The sequence below is a fragment of the Salmo salar genome, chromosome ssa02, assembly GCF_905237065.1.
Source record: "Salmo salar chromosome ssa02, Ssal_v3.1, whole genome shotgun sequence".
Classification (NCBI taxonomy): domain Eukaryota; kingdom Metazoa; phylum Chordata; class Actinopteri; order Salmoniformes; family Salmonidae; genus Salmo; species Salmo salar.
This window is the reverse complement of record NC_059443.1, coordinates 62,783,430-62,800,324: the sequence shown is the minus strand read 5'-3', so window position 1 is coordinate 62,800,324 and position 16,895 is coordinate 62,783,430. Positions and strand designations below refer to the sequence as shown.

Here is a 16,895-nt window from a genome sequence, read left to right as displayed (position 1 = left end):
AATGGACATTTTTGTAGACGTTAATACATTTTCGTATGGGAAAATCAAGTTTGAAGTGTAAATTACAAACTTCAGAACTCTTTTGAAACCTCAAATACACTACAACCTTTACATTTTCTGCATTGTAGAAAAATTATCCTGCACCAGGGTGATCAAATTAAGATCCAACATCTGTATGTTGACTATGTATGCCATGACTTGTGCTATGTCATGTTTATCAATATACTTCACAAAGTAATGCTATCGTCACCAGGTCAAACCCCTGTCTACTATGACGACAACACAGTCAGTCCCTGGTTCATATGTTTTTATAATACATCAGTCTCATTTTATACACACTCAGGGAGCATGTCATACATGGAATTCCCCGTAGTGTACGTTTCTCCTATATATGGATAGAGAGCATGCTTATACCTAGCTGACCCAACTAGAGGCAAAAAAAAAATAATCAAAAAGCTCCCAGGTTTTTCTGAAATCCCTGTTGGAGGATGATTTTTGAAATGATTTTTTCCCCCCCTACTGATTCCAGGAATCTTTCAACAGGGATTTTGGAAAAACATGGGGGAAACATTAGGAACACTTCTGGAATTTTGAAACCCTATAGCTCCAAACATCCCTGCTTCCATCCACAACCCTACTGCATTACCGACCTCCCATTCCCTGACTACAACAAACAAACCCCACTTCTCCAAATAAGCCTCCTCTGGTAAATTGTTCAGGCAAAACTTCAGGAAGTGAGTCGATTTGATCAGAGAATGCTGCATCCTGGCATCAATCGGTTTAGAATAGAAGGAGCCTGGAGCTCCAGGGCAGTCTACTTTAGACAGGGACCCTCCTATTTCCTCTACTGGGTACACTGGATGCTTGACAGGAAAGGTGCTCTGACGTACTGTAGAGTACTGTAAATAGGCACGAGACAAACAACATGCCAAGAGGTGCTGAAGTTTATTGGGTTTTGTTATGTGTAGTAGACCTGACGAGCTAAAACCCCTAGAACTACGGCCCAAAGATGTTCCTGAATTTTTGGCCTGACAACTCCTAGCCTATATAGTAACTAGAATGAGACAAGAGATTCTATTTCTCTCCCAGAGTGATTCTCAATAATTGCTCTGCAATGAGTAAACAAACAAAATGGAGCCCAAACAAAAACGAATCTGTCTTTATAATCAGGACAGGGCACACTTCCTGTCTCTCTGAGAGGAGAGTAGAAAGGAGAGCAGAAAAGAGAGGAGAAGAGAAGTGTTCTAACCCCACAACTCCCTGGATAATGGTTCCCAGATGTAAGATCTTAATTTGATCACTATTTTGTTGCTTAGCATTGTCATGCACAGCAGGAAATGCTAACTTGTAGTGTATTTGAGTTTTCAAACGACTTCTAAAGTTTGTAATTTCCACTTAGAAATTTCAGACTATTTGCCATAAACCAAAAATGTACCAACCCCTACAAAAATGTTTATTATTTGCCACATAATAATTCACATTTCTTGATGCTGCAGGATTATTCTCCAGCTGTAGCAAACTGTCTCAAATTAAAATCCTACATCTGTATGACATGAGTATTTCAGCTAAGATTCACCAAAATACCCACTGAACTTCCTGTCATCCTTATTGTCAAACCAATAAGACATGTCACCATAGTTGTCCCCCAAAGTGTTCATTCCCACCAGGCAGACCACAGTGTGTTAGGGTAGTGCAGTAGCAGGCTGGAAAAAGGTCATGTTGACGTTAGAGGTATCTCATTTGTTTAACTGTGGCTGTGTCTGAAATGGCTCCCTATTCCTTATGTAGTGCACTACATTTGACCAGCGCCCATAGGGCCCATAGGGAATAGGATTCCATTTCGGACACAGTGTGTGTTTATGTAACCCATTGGTTACATAACTGTTACTGTTCTATCTTCAACATCCCCCTCATCCAACCATGTGACGTCTAGGAAAAATGTGGGGAGAAAAAACAACAAGGTGTATTTTAGGATCAAACGTACTGTATAGTGTGAAGTGTAGTGGATAGTGTCAAATGTTATACTTTTTTACTCACGTGCAAAGAATGGACTGGTCCTCACGATCTGCAGAAAAAAATACAAATCCTGATGTCAGGATAGGGTTGCTCATACATGCACATATGCAGTATAAAGACAGGCATCTGACATCAGTACACCATATAGTAAGACAATTGGATTGGTTAATGAAGAAGTTGTGTTTTTCTGGTCCTGGTAAGAGCATGGTGCTTGTGGGTTCAATTCCCACTAGGGCCACAAATTCAAAAACATACTCACTCTACTTTAAGTTGCTTTAGCATGATATATATATTAATCATTTCTAAACATGTGTAAATCATATACAGTATTGGTATGTTTGTCTGCTACCTATATATTTGGATAGTATTTCATTTTTATAACTCTTCCTATATGATGTATTCAGTAGTGGTGCTCCTGAGTAATAACTTATAAGCGATGATGACGTTCTGTTGTTTCTTGTCTCGATGTACAGTGCAGTCCACAGCCTATCATATGAAACATACGCTTTATTACTCCAGAGAAATCAACCAAGCGTTCACATCTTTGTACAGCCATGCGTTGAACCTTTGTACAAACAGGGCATGACTTTAATCATCTGCTCAAGTGAGAAATTGGTAGGGCTTTCCCATGCCTAAAACATGAAAACAAGACAACAAAAAAAGACAATATTTATTTTCCAAAATCAAAGATGTCCACCTGATGTGTTAAGCAATACGATGACTATCAATTCCTGATATGTGATCCTAAAAATAGACTATGTCACAAATCCTAGGAAAATACTAAAGGTCCATGTAGGGATATAACGAAACAGTATCCCCCTTTAAATGCTAGACAGGGTGTGTATGTGCTTGTGTGTGTCTGGAGTCTGGGGAATGCTGTTAAGAAGAAAGACCATTTGGATATTATTAGTTCAATTATCAAGTTAAAGTATTTGGAGCCCAGTGCAATCTAAACATGACCTATGGGGGGGGCAGAAGGAGAGCAAGAAAGAAAGAGAGAGTGAAAGAAATAAGGAGCGGCAGAGAGGGTTAGTTAATCCCCCTGTGCATTATCCTTAATTAACTGCTAATAGAAAGCCCATGGCTCGTATGTTTTGTCATTTAGCGTAACTCCGAAATCTCATACTGAAATCTCTCCTTACTGGCCATCATTCCCATCCCTGGTCCTACTGGGCATGTGCTACGCTAGGCTACACTAGCCAGGCTAGCCTGTATGGCTTTGCTCAGGCTGGAAAGAACTGAGCGCTAGGATGCTATTCCTCATTTTGGACGTGACTTGGCAGTGGGCTAGGTTCCATTCCACACACGGCAAAATGCTGTCTGTTCCCCTTTCTTCCTAATTAAGGCACAGAGGGGAGAGAGGGAGAGGAGGGGCATCCAGGGCTGTGCAGCATTTCCAAACACGCTCAAAACAGATTCAAACACAACACTGACACCAAATGTAACTCTGAGCCAGGGAGTAGAACCTCACGGGGGAACGGGAGGCATTGGGAGAGGGGGAAACGCCAAACAGAGTAGGGGCCAATCTGAAATGGCACCCCATTTCCTAGTGCAAAGCGAGATAAATAAAATACAGAGAGAGAGAAAGAAAAAAGAGAGAGAGACAGACAGAGATATGAGAAGGAGTCTCCCAAATTACAATTGGTTTAAAGGGAAAATTCCAAGGTCACTCTAGTCTCATCCCAATCACGAGTTCACCAGAGAGATAAAGCCAAGACCTGTCATCAAATCACCGTCATACAGAACATTTAAGAGATGAATATAAATTCCCCTTATGACAATGGCATTGGAAAAACAACATTTCAATCATCCTCACCAGCTGAAACGTTTTACACAAAACCCAATCGCATGAGAACTTCCCATCTATATTCCCTTCAAACTTCAAAGAGCAGGCAGGGCAAATTTCTAAGCCTTAGTGAAGGAATGTGAGTATTCCTAGGAGAGATGAGAGCCAAGATTTCACAGAATTGTCAGAGACTCTGATTGTAGATAACCATGTTAAGACACTTAAGAAAGTGTAGACTCCATAAGACTATTATCTGTTATTATGTAGCAGACAGGCAAGGCTGCGTCTGGTCAAAAGTACTGCACTACATACAGTGCATTCGGAATGGATTAAATAATGACAAAACAAAAACTGTTTTTATACATTTTTGCAGACTCTTTACTCAGTATGTTGTTGAAGCACCTTTGGCAGTGATTACAGCCTCGAGTCTTCTTGAGTATGATGCTACAAGCTTAGCACACCTGTATTTGGGGAGTCTCTCCCATTCCTCTGCAGATCCTCTCAAGCTCTGTCAGGTTGGATGGGGAGCGTCGCTGCACAGCTATTTTCAAGTCTCTCCAGAGATGTTCGATCAGGTTCAAGTCCGGGCTCTGGCTGGGCCACTTAAGGACATTCAGAGACGTGTCCCAAAGCCACTCTTGCTTTGTCCTGGCTGTGTACTTAGGGTCGTTGTCCTGTTGGAAGGTGAACCTTCGCCCTAGTCTGAGGTCTCTCTGGACTTTGCTTCGTTCATCTTTCCCTCGATCCTGATTAGTCTCCCAGTCCCTGCCGCTGGCATTCAGGCCAAAGAGTTCAATCTTGGTAGAATCTTGTTTCTCATGGTCCGAGAGTCCTTTAGGTGCCTTTTGGCAAACTCCAAGCGGGCTGTCATGTGCCTTTTACTAAGGAATGGCTTCCAACTGGACAATCTACCATAAAGGCCAGATTGGGGAAGTGCTGCAGAGATGGTTGCCCTTCTGGAAGGTTCTCCGATCTCCACAGAGGAACTCTGTCAGAGTGACCATCGGGTTCTTGGTCACCTCTCTGACAAAGACCCTTCTCCCCCATAGCTCAGTTTGGCCAGGAGGCCAACTCTAGGAAGAGTCTTGGTGGTTCCAAACTTCTTCCATTTAAGAATGGAAGAAGTTTGTTCTTGAGGACCTTCAATGCTGCAGAAATGTTTTGGTACGCTTCCCCAGAGCTGTGCCTCAAAACAATCCTAACTCGGAGCTCTATGGACAATTCCTACAAACTCATGGCTTGTTTTTTGCTCCGACACCCACTGTCAACTATGGGACTTTATATAGAGAGATGTGTGCCTTTCCAAATCATGTCCAATGAATATAATTTACCACAGGTGGAGTCCAATCAAGTTGTAGAAACATCTCAAGGATGATCAGTGGAAACAGGATGCACCGGAGCTCAATTTCGAGTCTCATAGCAAAGGGTCTGAATACTTATGTAAATAAGGTATTTCTGTATTTTATTTTTAATACATTTGCAAAAAAAATCTAAACCTGTTTTCGCTTTGTCAGTATGGGGTATTGTGTGTAGATTGCTGAGGATTTGTTATTTATTTAATCCATTTTAGAATAAGGCTGTAATGTAACAAAATTTGGAAAACGTCAAGGGGTCTGAATACTTTCCGAATGCACTGTAGGAAATAGGGTGCCATATCAGACACTGCAAGGGTTGTTGACAGTCTTGCTCCTCTTAATGTACATGTAGACCCATGGAGAGATCGCCACGGCGACAGGGCGACACCCCCCTAAAGGGTTTGTTTGGACCATACCATTAGTCATCTCCTCTATTCTGTCGTGGGAAATCCTATCAGTCTGTTAACAATAAAAACTCCCAACACTCAAATCTAAATATAGCGACAGAGTAGACAGCGAGCTATTGACCATCCATCGTCATAATGTTTACTCACGACCCTGGATGCACACACCATAGCTGTGTGCACACACTGACATTTCCTGTGTGTACATGCAATTAAGTTGGTAGATTCCTACACATACAGCATATCAACAGAAAGTACGAGTCATACACTACACCAGAGATGGGCAGCTTTTGTAGGCCCGCTGATAAAAAATACAAAATAAGTTGAGTCGGGGTCTTAACTTACTGTTGGGAGTTAGAATAGTAGAACACACAAGGTGCAATTTCGAAAATGTTGTTGTGCATCTGCATTTTTTGTTGTTGTTGTGTCAGTCAGTCACTGACAGTCAGCCCATGTCAGCAACATTTTGGGGGGGGTTAAATTAGTCTAGGCAGCTATCATGGTCGAATTACCGACCGGAGGGCCCCTATTGATTTTGTTAGTCACTCTCTGTCAGATATCATATTAAAAACATTTATCTCCACCCTATGACATTGTATACAATTGCAGGAAATTAGCTGTAAAACTGCACATTTCTCTCTCCACACCATGACAAAATGAGTAGAATTGCAGGAAATTTGCAACATTTTGCTTTGGGCCCCCTCAAATATTATTGTTCTCAGACATTTTTATTGATCAATTTTAGGTGTGTATTAAAATGTGTTTGTTTTTTGCTAAACTCTATACACTGAGTGTATATACACTGAACAGCTGCTCTTTCCATGACATAGACTGACAGGTGAATCCAAGGTGTTCCTAATATTTGGTATACTCAGTGTATTTTAGACTGTGATATGGGGTCACCAAAGATGAATGCACTCTAAGTTGTTCTGGATAAGAGCATCTGCTAAATGACTAAAATGTCAATGTAAATGTTTTACATACTCATTACTGTATTGAGTCATTTTTAGATAGATGTCACAAAATGTATCATTTGTACAGTTTTTTTAATTAAAAAAACGTAGTTATTTGTTACATTTGGCTTTGTAAAACCTAGCAGTACTACTTATTTCTCTGAGAATGAGGCAGATAAATATAGTTTAGCAAAAAACATGACTATTTTTCTCTCCGAAATGAAACCATCAAGTGATAGATTTCAAACAAATACATGTCTGTGATTGAACAACCCCATGCCATGATTAGACAGTGAAAAAAAAAAACTCAAAACCTCAAATCTCTTTCATAAGTTCTTTAAACAATAAAATCAAATTTTCCAAAATTTCTGAAAATGGATATATAGCGTTTTGGAAAGAAACACTTCATATAAGCACGCCTACACATCTAGCAACTTAAAAGATCTTTACAGCTAGCTGCTGTTTAAAATGCTGTTTAAATTACTCCATATTTCTCAAAACAGATCAAATCGAGTAACAATCATAGACCAACGTAGATAAAACGTAGTAAAAAAATAAAATAAAAAATAAAATCACTGGTAAAAACATTGATTAACTATTTGTTATTCTACTCAAAGGTAGTTATAAACGTGTCAGTGGCACAATTCATAAATGTATCCAATGAGGGCTTAACATTCTTGTTGTGGTTTTGTTTAACCTCAACCTGCCTTGTTTCCTGTTCACCTGACAGATCCCACTAGGAGCTGCGTGCACACACCCATATGCGCTCACACACACACACACACAGTAATGTGTTACTTCTGACTAAGCTGGAATGTCAAATGCTATCTGACAAGAACCCACAGAACTGCAGGCAGCTCCTAGGGGGATCTGGTGTGTGTGTGTGTGTGTGTGTGTGTGTGTGTGTGTGTGTGTGTGTGTGTATAAATTCAAAGATAACGCACACACACAAGCACGGTATCCTGCACGCACACACAGGCTTAACCTGTGACTTACGAGTGTAAGAAAGTCCATCTAAGACCTAAATCCAAATGATATAAACATGGGGTTTCAAGTTTATGAAGTTGGAGTGACTGATAAAAACAGAGGATAATCAAGTCAGTGTGTTTGCTCTCCTCTTTGTAATGAATGACTAGAAATGTATCCAGTACTTAAACCCGGTACTACATAATAGGGAACTTGAGCTCGAGTAGGAGTGAGGTCATTGTGTTTCTGATTGGCCAGCATCACAGGGCTTATTCTAACTTCTCTCATCATGCTGCAGCACTTTGAACAATGGAGAAGGTTGGTTCTTACATCATTTACAATGTGCTTCCAAGGTCATGTTCTGGGAGGACCCCATTGGTCAGAAAAGGGTCAAAATGAGGTCTAAAGGAGAGATGGTGTTGTTTTTTCCCCAAGGAGGTGACTAGCCGCTCTTTGACTGCAATGTTAGGTTCACTAATACTCTTTTTAGACCATCGTGCCAACCTGAACCATACTGTGCTGACTCAGATACATTTGTGTCACATTCTTTTCACAACTACCATAGACGAGTAAGCAGGCCAGTGCAATATGTTTTGGCTCAGCTTGGCTCAGTGGTGTAAAACTGGTGAAGTGTAACCATTCTGAAGTAGTGACTTGGTAAGGAACGTTGTATGCCAACAAACTTAGCAGAGGAACAACAGCCTTATCTGCTTCTGCTTGGTGTGGTTATTGATTTGTTTGAGTAAGTCAGATCTAAGTTTTGTTGATGCATGATAAGCAACACAGTGACTGGCTGTAAAAAAGACACAGTCGTAGAAATGTGATAAAACCACAAAGCCCTTGTGAGAACATGTTGTTGTATAGTGTCATTTATCTTCGCATAATTGACATGTACGGTCACAAAAGTGATGATCATTTAAATAAACTGTTAACATTTACTTATAGCTAAAATGTCAAATGTAGAATTTAAAACATAAAAGGGGCTGATATCCACAATCTGATTAGAATTTACAAGAAATTATACAAAATGCTTGAATCAAAGAGGTAAATACGGAAATGTTTGTCTCTGGGAACTTTTGCTTTTGGGCCAAAATGAGTCATTTAAAAATGGACAGAAATATTGTCAGAAGTTAGCAACTTAAAACTTCCATAGTTTATCTTTAATCCTAAAGCAACAGACAGAAAAGGAAAAATGGAGAGCATATTTTATTGAAGATTCGAACAGGAACTGTCTTCCGACTTCCTGTCCTCAATCTCTCTAATACCAGATGTCAGTAAGCTCCTCTGAAAATCCCCCAGAATTCTTATAAAATCCTTGGGGTCAACTAGGTCCGCATGACCCCTGACCTCTGGCACCACATAACAAAGCCTTGTGGGAAACGCTGAGTTGTCCACATCAGGATATTAGCCTCTTATCTTCTCACAGTCTTAGCACTGTAGGGGCTAGCCAAGAGCCCTTTACTGGCATTTACTGTAAGCAGAGTTAGCCCATTGTCACCTCGTGTCCAGACTTCTCTTCGAATGAGCTACTAAAAGGATTTTTCTGCTTCTGTTCATTAACTTTCATTGAAGTAAGCCGTTTTCACATTGTTTTTATGCAGTTTCACAGCCCACATACTACAGGAAGAGAGGTTTTTGACCATAGAGGGCATTGAAATAGCGTGTAAGGCTACAGTATATTTAAGCAATAAGGCACCTCGGGTGTTTGTGGTATATGGCCCATGTGCATTATAAACTGGTTGGGTCGAGCCCTGATTGCTGATTGGCTCAGCCGTGGTATATCAGACCGTATACCACAGGTATGACAAATCATTTATTTTTAGTGCTCTAATTATGTTGGTAACCAGTTTATAATTGCAATAAGGCACCTCAGGGTTTGTGATATATTGGCCATTTACCACCCCTCCTCGGGCTTTATTGCTTAATTATATCTCTGCAGTATTCTGCACTGCAGTTCAGCTGCTGCTGAGTTTATAAAATATTGTACCTTTTGAAGAGTATTGAAGAGCTAGCTATCGTTGAGTTATTGAAAATGTTGTTTTGTTGGTTTGTTGACCTAAAGACAGCTGACACAAGACTGTTGCAATCACTGTTTTGTAGCAGCTGATATTATGCAAACCACTTTTAATTCTCCCAAGATAGTAGCTAGCGAGATAGGAAGAATAGCTGTGGTGAGATACCATGGCCTTCAAGCAGGGTTGGGATCAAATCAAATGTCATTCATTTCAGTCAATTCAGCAGGTAAACTGAAATTCCAAACATTCCCTTTCAGTCAATTGAATCGACGCCAGCCCTGCCTTCCCAGACAAAGAAGCTACAGTAACAGGAAGAGGTGTAACTATGAACGATGACCCTACCTTGCATCATGTTTCTGTAGGCATTGTCAGTGATGGAGTAGATGTGAGGGGGGACTTCGTGGCGTTTCTTCCCTTTGTACATCTCAATGATTTTCTCAGAGTAGATGGGCAGCATCTTGTATGGGTTCACCACTACACAGAACAGGCCAGAGTATGTCTGCAGAGAGAAAACAAGGATGAGCAGGGTTATTATTAAGCAATAAGGCACCTCTGGGGTTTATGGTATATGGCCAATATACCACGGCTGTCAACCAATCAGCATTCAGGGCTCGAACCACCCTGTTTATTATTGATAATAAGCCACCATGGTTATTCTACACTTATTAAATTGCTGTGTTTGAAATTACCCTTGACTGTCATGTGTATCACAGTCCTTTTTGCTGGTAGCAAGGACCTCTTTCTAAGGTTGTGAAGACTGAGTATTTATGGGTCTGTGTGCTTCTACGACCATATCTTCTCATGTAGATGGGCCTATACCACTGGCCACACACTGGTTGAATCAACATTGTTTCCACGTCATTTCAAGGAAATTAAGTTGAACCAAAGTGGAATGGACGTTGAATTGACGTCTGTCCCAGTGGGACAGAATTCATTTACCTCAGGTTGTGTAGAGTGTGTACTGTACAAGTATGACTGTATGTATCTGTGTGAAAGTAGAGTCCAACTCACATAGATGAGTCCGGAGAAGTACCTCTCCCGGATGTTGTGCAGCACCGATGCCTCGTTCAGGCAGGTGAGCTCGGCCATGTCCTCCACCTTACTGAACTTGGGAGGGTTCATCTTCTGGATATCGTCCTTATTCACCGTCACCTTCTTCCCATTGTCGGCCAGCTCAACCAAGCACTCGTCCCCGTGCTCCTCCTTGACGCTCGCCGCCTCGAAGCCATTCTTCTCTGAGGGGATCCACACCAGCTTCTTGGCTGACCAGTCGGCCTGGGCCATGGGACTGTTGATGAAGTCCTTGTCCAGGAAGAGGAACTTCTCATCCTCAGTCATCTGTTTTTTATTAGCCATCTTGGTGGTCGGTGGAGGATCTTGGATCTTCTAAGATCTTCTGTCTTTTGGGGGGGGGGGGGCAGCTGTAGATGGGGATAGAGATAGGGGGGAAGGTGGGAGAAAGAGAAGACATTTTAAAATGTTAAAAGACTGGCTTGGATTGACTTGGTTTGGTTTATGCGTTTATGGTTTGGCTAGTCATTGACTCTGAGAGAAGGGGGTTATGGTCTGGGTCGTGCATGGCAATCACAGGTCAGGGGTCAAGTAGTTTGAGTCATTACAAAAATATCAAAAGAAGTGGCATAGCTCCATAAATTGCATGATTCTTTCTGTAAATACTTTCTCACACAGAAAACTGTTTTCAGTCAAGCACTTCAAAAACATACTCAAGGGGTTATTAACTAAATGGTGTATAAGTCAGACACTACATATACACTCTCCTACCACTGCCAGCCATACGCCCACAGAAGGCATGGACACTCAAAGGGTTAATAACATTTCTTCATCCATCCAGAAACTCCCAGAATACAGTAATTCTCACAGACCCCCCTCTTCGGGCTTAGCCTCCTACACGCTCACACACGAGCCACAAGGGAGACTACAACCATGCCTAGTTTAGATATGAAGATAGACTCTGGGAAATGAGTTCTAAGTAACTGTACCATATGCGATAAGGACTTATATCGATCTTCTCAACTCGTGTACTGTAAGTACTATACACTTTTACAAGTGAGGGGTTTACCCATACCGTAATCAGAAAGAAAATGCTCCAACAACAATAAAATCCATTTTTTTCCCTTTCCCTCTCTCTCCTGTGCAGCACCATACGCTACATTGCAGTCCCGTGCTGTGATGCCCATATATGGCCTGCTTCTCTGGAGCAGGCCTTTCGATGGACCTAAACAGCCAGGCAAGTTCAACTCCCAAACAAAGCCCTTATAGGGAAGAGTATGTCTACAGCTGGTCCACGCAATATGGAGTTTACTCCAAAATGATAACACGGACGGAGAGGGAGAGCTCGTTTGGGGGGTTTTCATGTTCATGCTTCACATGGTCCTGCCGCTGTGCTGTTCTTCTCTGTGGCTGTACAGTGTAGTGTGGTGGTGGGAGCGATGCTAGCTAGCTAGCTGCTGGGCTCTGAGTCATACCTGTAGGAAATGGAGCCACGGCAGGTGCACAGTTCTATGGCAAACTCAGTGCTAGTATTTTATCATTCAGTGCTGTTATGAATGCATTACTGGAATCTTGGTAATAACTTGTTTAACACCCTAATAGGTCAGTGGAGGCTGCTGAGGGGAGGACGGCTCATAATAACGGCTGGAATGAAATCAATGGAAGCAGCCTCCACTGCAATGGATCCAGTTTATAGTACTAGTGTCTAAATGATTCTGACACACATGATCTTTTAAAGTCCAATCAGACTATGCAGACATAAGACATAATGATAAATGTTGACCTTTGTGCTGGTAAATCAAACTACTCTTGCTCGATAAGATTCAGACTATAATCCATTGCACTACATCATGGAGTCCCTGCACCCATCATTCCTATCCAGCCCAGTCACAGTTACAGACTGGCATGCCTTTTCTAGGACTGAAAATGGGAACTATGCAAACAAGTCACAAGTCCTCCTAGGAAAGATTGTCACTGCGTTCCCTGGGACCTGCCAGAGCCAAACTACCCACAAAAGCATAAATATCCACTTAGCCAGAGTGAAACACCATTTTTAGGAAAAAGGACATTGTCCTCTATCCTGTTCCTTATTTGCAATGGTTGTAGAGCACAGCACAGAATAAACTGGGGCCGTACTAGTACACAACACCATGCAGCTCTAACACAGTAGTGCAAGGTTGTGTATGAAGAGGAGACATTACAGCTGATTCAGTATGAACTATTTCCTTTACTGACTGAGGATAAGTGGACTTTTCCTGACACTCCCCTCCAGTGCTGTTACTGTAGATGCAGCAAGACAAGTGTCATCACTCCCTTGAACTTTTCTGCACCTCTCAAACAACTTAGACCCCTCTCTCTACTATTTGTATATCCATCTTTCACTCTTATCCCTAATCCTTAACATTTCAGCACCTTCCTTCCCTTCTTGTCGTGTCAACGCATGGTCAGTGGTTCCTCACCCCCTTCTCTCCTCTCTCCCCCCCCCTCTCTGTCTCGCTCTTCATCTTGTTGTGTCAATGCGTGTTCACCTTTGTTCTCAGCCAGCGTACACTGACGACAGCTGTCTGAGTAGGGGGTTGACAGGGTGGCAGTTTGCTGATAGGAAGCAGTCCAGCCTGGGTAGAGACTTATAAGTCCGTACTTGAAGAGCATGATAGGGAGAGAAAATGAGGAGGGAGGATGAGGTGGAGGAGGGGAGTCTTAGAAGATTCTGTTTGTCAAGACTTGTCAGGAGAATGAGGGGCAGAGGAAAAGAGGGTAGAGAAGAGAGGAGCGGGAGGAGCGGGAGGAGGGGAGGAGAGGAGAAGAGGAGGAAGGGGAGGGTACAGTAAAATTATGGTGAAATTCTCAGTAGCAAAGTTGGTCTTTCCATGAAGCAAAGCCAGAAGATAAGGAGTCACTTCATGTATCATCAGATAAGAACTCATTGATTGTCGTATCTAACCCTGGTATCTAGTACACTACAGCAATGTACAGCAAATACCTGAAGGAGTGATTGAGTCCTTGATACTGCTGATCTTTAACCAGACTGGGCCAAATGTCCAACTCATCACAGAATAGTATGATTGAGTAGGAACCATCTTAATTAAAGAGTGGAACCTCCTGTGGTCTTGCACGCACATCCACTGACCCGCTAAGTTCCAAATAAACCACTGTTTAAATTATTTGTGTATGAATGGGCTGGTTGCCCAGGAGACCACTTGACCTCTCTATTTGTAGGGGCTGAATGGTGACCCCTGGGCCTGTGAAAGGCTTTACTCTCTCCCTCATCATTCCATCCCTTCCCTGATTCCTGGCTTCATTGCAAAAACAAATTTCCTAATAGTTACTGTACTAAACACTTTATCATCAAGCCTTGACGACTCAAGTGGATTGCACTCAGCTATGCCAGGATAAGAGTTAGGCCTAATAAAGGTAATTCTCCCAAACTATCACAGTATCTAACACATTCCCTACTCTGGTATATCGGCTGGTATACTGCATCAACTAACACTAAGGCCCTTATTTTCTTGCCTGATGGCTCAAACTCAGCTCTATGTTCGCTACATACTTCAGTCTGAGACTGCCATCATTGAAGTCGTTTGTGGTGATGTCAAAATGAGGAGTGTTGGACAAAACAAAGTCATCAGCAATAGGATCATTTCTAACTAATCAGAGTATCAAAGTCAATTAAAAAATGTCTAAAAGCAGTCGGGTTTCTGGGCCCAATCAGAACAGTTAGAATGTGTTTGCGTTCTAGAAATCGTCAGGGAATTACTCAGATCCAGACTCATTGTGGAGAAGAAACGTAGCGTTTGGCCGGAGCAAGGAGTTTGGGTAGCCAGGCAACTGATTTGCTGCGCTCTGAGTCCTGATGAACTGCAACAGGCCCACATGTAAATGCAGACACAGTTATCCTAGTGGGCAAAAACCAGGTGTAATGATACCGGATTCAAATAGATTTGCATGCTGAGGTATGTGATGATGAATAAACAACACCCCAATCCAGTACATCCAAATAAAAATGTAAAAGCCTGGTCCTGTAATATTGAAGAAGAATGAAGCCTATGAACTCACAATTGTGTTAGGCCATTTAGAAGTAATTAAGGTTAACGTTGTAACTACCTGCCCAGAGATAGTCAGAGTACGATGCATTTCAGTCTTGGGTTCTACTGCTATTGTGTCTCACGTGTTGCTTGCTCCAAACATCTCTCTTCTTATTAGGCAGTTTGGCCGTTCTCCACCTCTAAAAGTATCTGCCTTTATCTTCTCCTGATAGACCTGATAGACCATGTTGTTTTCACTTGTGCCTTGGAGCAGTGCTTTAGTTCACCAAAAAACTTGGATGAAAGTCGATTGAAAACACAATTTAGATGATGCTGCAGGCTCTCTGTGGTGGATCGACAAAGACCGTCAAAATGAATCTCCAAAGTCAACCAGAGACAAGATAGCTGAGGTAACAAAGTCCTCAGACTGAGATAGAAAACCACATGCTTGCTTTACTCAAACTCCCATGCAGCATAATCATATGATAATCACTTTTCCTGTCAGCAAACTACTAGGTTATGTTTCAACATCAGGTCAACCTCAGCTACTATGATGACATTTTCCAGTTTGATGCTGGTTTGTTTTACTGCAAACTGGAGAGGATACAAGTCTCACAAGTGACAAGTCTACCCTAAGCCACCACACCACAAAGTTCGGCATCAAGACAGACAGCTTTAAACTACCATATTAGGAGAACAGGAAACACCCTGGTTAGCGTTCAGCCTGTTTCTTCTTTCAGATATACAAAGTCGACTTCCCCTTACTTCCTATACCCTATGGCATGGCACTTCTGGTGTAAATAATTCAGTCAAGCTGTTACAGTGTAAATAACATGACTACTGTATAGCATTACTGGTTAGGGTATAGAAAACATGGTAAAGAAAGGCATTGTTAGGCAATGTTGTGCAGCACTGATAAAGGGAAGAATTCGCTGATAAAGATGGCCAACATGCAGAGGTCACAGACTCTTGAACCACATCATCATATGACTGCGTCAGACAGATGTCAGCACAGCAGTTACATTGTATAGACTACCACTGATAGTCATTTCTTCTGGGGTGATTTGGCTTGTTCTGCATTTACATTAGAGTCGTGCAAAAACAGCTGTCAAAAGCATGCAATTGTAACAGAGATCAACAGTGACAATTGATATCTGATATCTATTTTCTGGCCATTTTGCTCAGTAATACATGCAGTGTGTGAAACCTAAACACATGAAGGAATTACAATATAGGCTACATATGATGAACAAAAAGTGTACGTTTCAAGAGCCACAATCAATGTCGCTAAGCGTGCGTAATTAAAGTGCGCGCAAAACAACAAGTGCACTCTCACTCTCTCCAACTTGTATCAAAGTAAAACAATGGCCTTGCATAAAAATAAATGACTTACAAATTTGATGAATTCGAATCAGCAGGGGGGATTTGGATTCGGAAAGTTATGGTTTGGAGCGTCCTGCGGTTGACAGGGTAGCCTACTCCAATGACTAACAGTCCAAATTACCCTGGTATAATACCTCGCTTTACCATTTAAACCCGGAGGGTGGAGTCGCACGCGCAGACCCTCCTCTTTCTGATCTTACAGCAGAAAAGCATCAAATTCTACCGCAGAGCGCGAAAGTACTGTCCAAGACGGTACTGTTTGAAAACTCCGTGGTACTGTAATGTACACAGCGTGCTTGACGCTGAAAAGCAGAACGAATTGCAATTTGGCTGCGCGCACATGCGTATTTTAATTTGACGCGGACACACTTTAAAGTAATCTGGTATGCATAGCACAGTTTAGTATCTCTTCATATTAATTTTCTTTCATTGAGCATAATGGCAAACGTTATGGGGTGTGTTTACAGTAGATATGTATAGCCTACTTGTACGTGCAATTAAATTAATGGTAATAATTTAATATTAAACCTTCATAGAAACTGTTGAATATGTGGGTGATGAGTCATCCAAGGACTATATGACCCTCCTATGGACCCACTGTGGGAATATGGCCCGAGGAGCTCAAGGATGCAACAACATCTATAGTAAGCAGTGGTTATCAGTGTCATTTGTCCGTTTTTAAGGATGATGTTTAGGATTGACACTGTCACTGTCTCTTTCCAAATGGCACACTTCCATCAACACCAAGAGCCCTCGGCACACATCATATCACGCAGAACCTTTGGAAATTACATCAATTTAACTCAAACTTAGCTCCCTTTTTCTCAATTTTGAACTCTAAATCATGGGAATCTCAGTATATCCCATGGATATATATACAGTCTGTGTCTCTACAGTCTGTCTGTTCAATTGATGGTACTTAGGCCTGTCAAAATAAATAATATGGGCAATTCATCTCCATTGGCTGATGTCCATGACACT

The 16,895-nt window shown here is 41.8% G+C and overlaps 1 protein-coding gene across 3 annotated transcripts in view; it reads right to left on the bottom strand.

The window, feature by feature from the left end:
- LOC106589071 (myosin-11) overlaps positions 1-16,181 on the bottom strand; it is a 39,924-nt gene extending 23,743 nt beyond the window's left edge. For all 3 annotated transcript variants that reach the window (XM_014178763.2, XM_014178751.2, XM_014178755.2), the window contains exons 1-4: positions 15,925-16,181; positions 10,507-10,916; positions 9,838-9,994; positions 2,038-2,065 (exon numbers count right to left, since the gene is read on the bottom strand). In XM_014178763.2, the coding sequence (XP_014034238.2) occupies positions 2,038-2,065; positions 9,838-9,994; positions 10,507-10,851 (530 nt within the window). In that variant the 5' untranslated portion in view covers positions 10,852-10,916; positions 15,925-16,181. The remainder of the gene's footprint in view (positions 1-2,037; positions 2,066-9,837; positions 9,995-10,506; positions 10,917-15,924) is intronic.
- Positions 16,182-16,895: the final 714 nt, after the last annotated feature.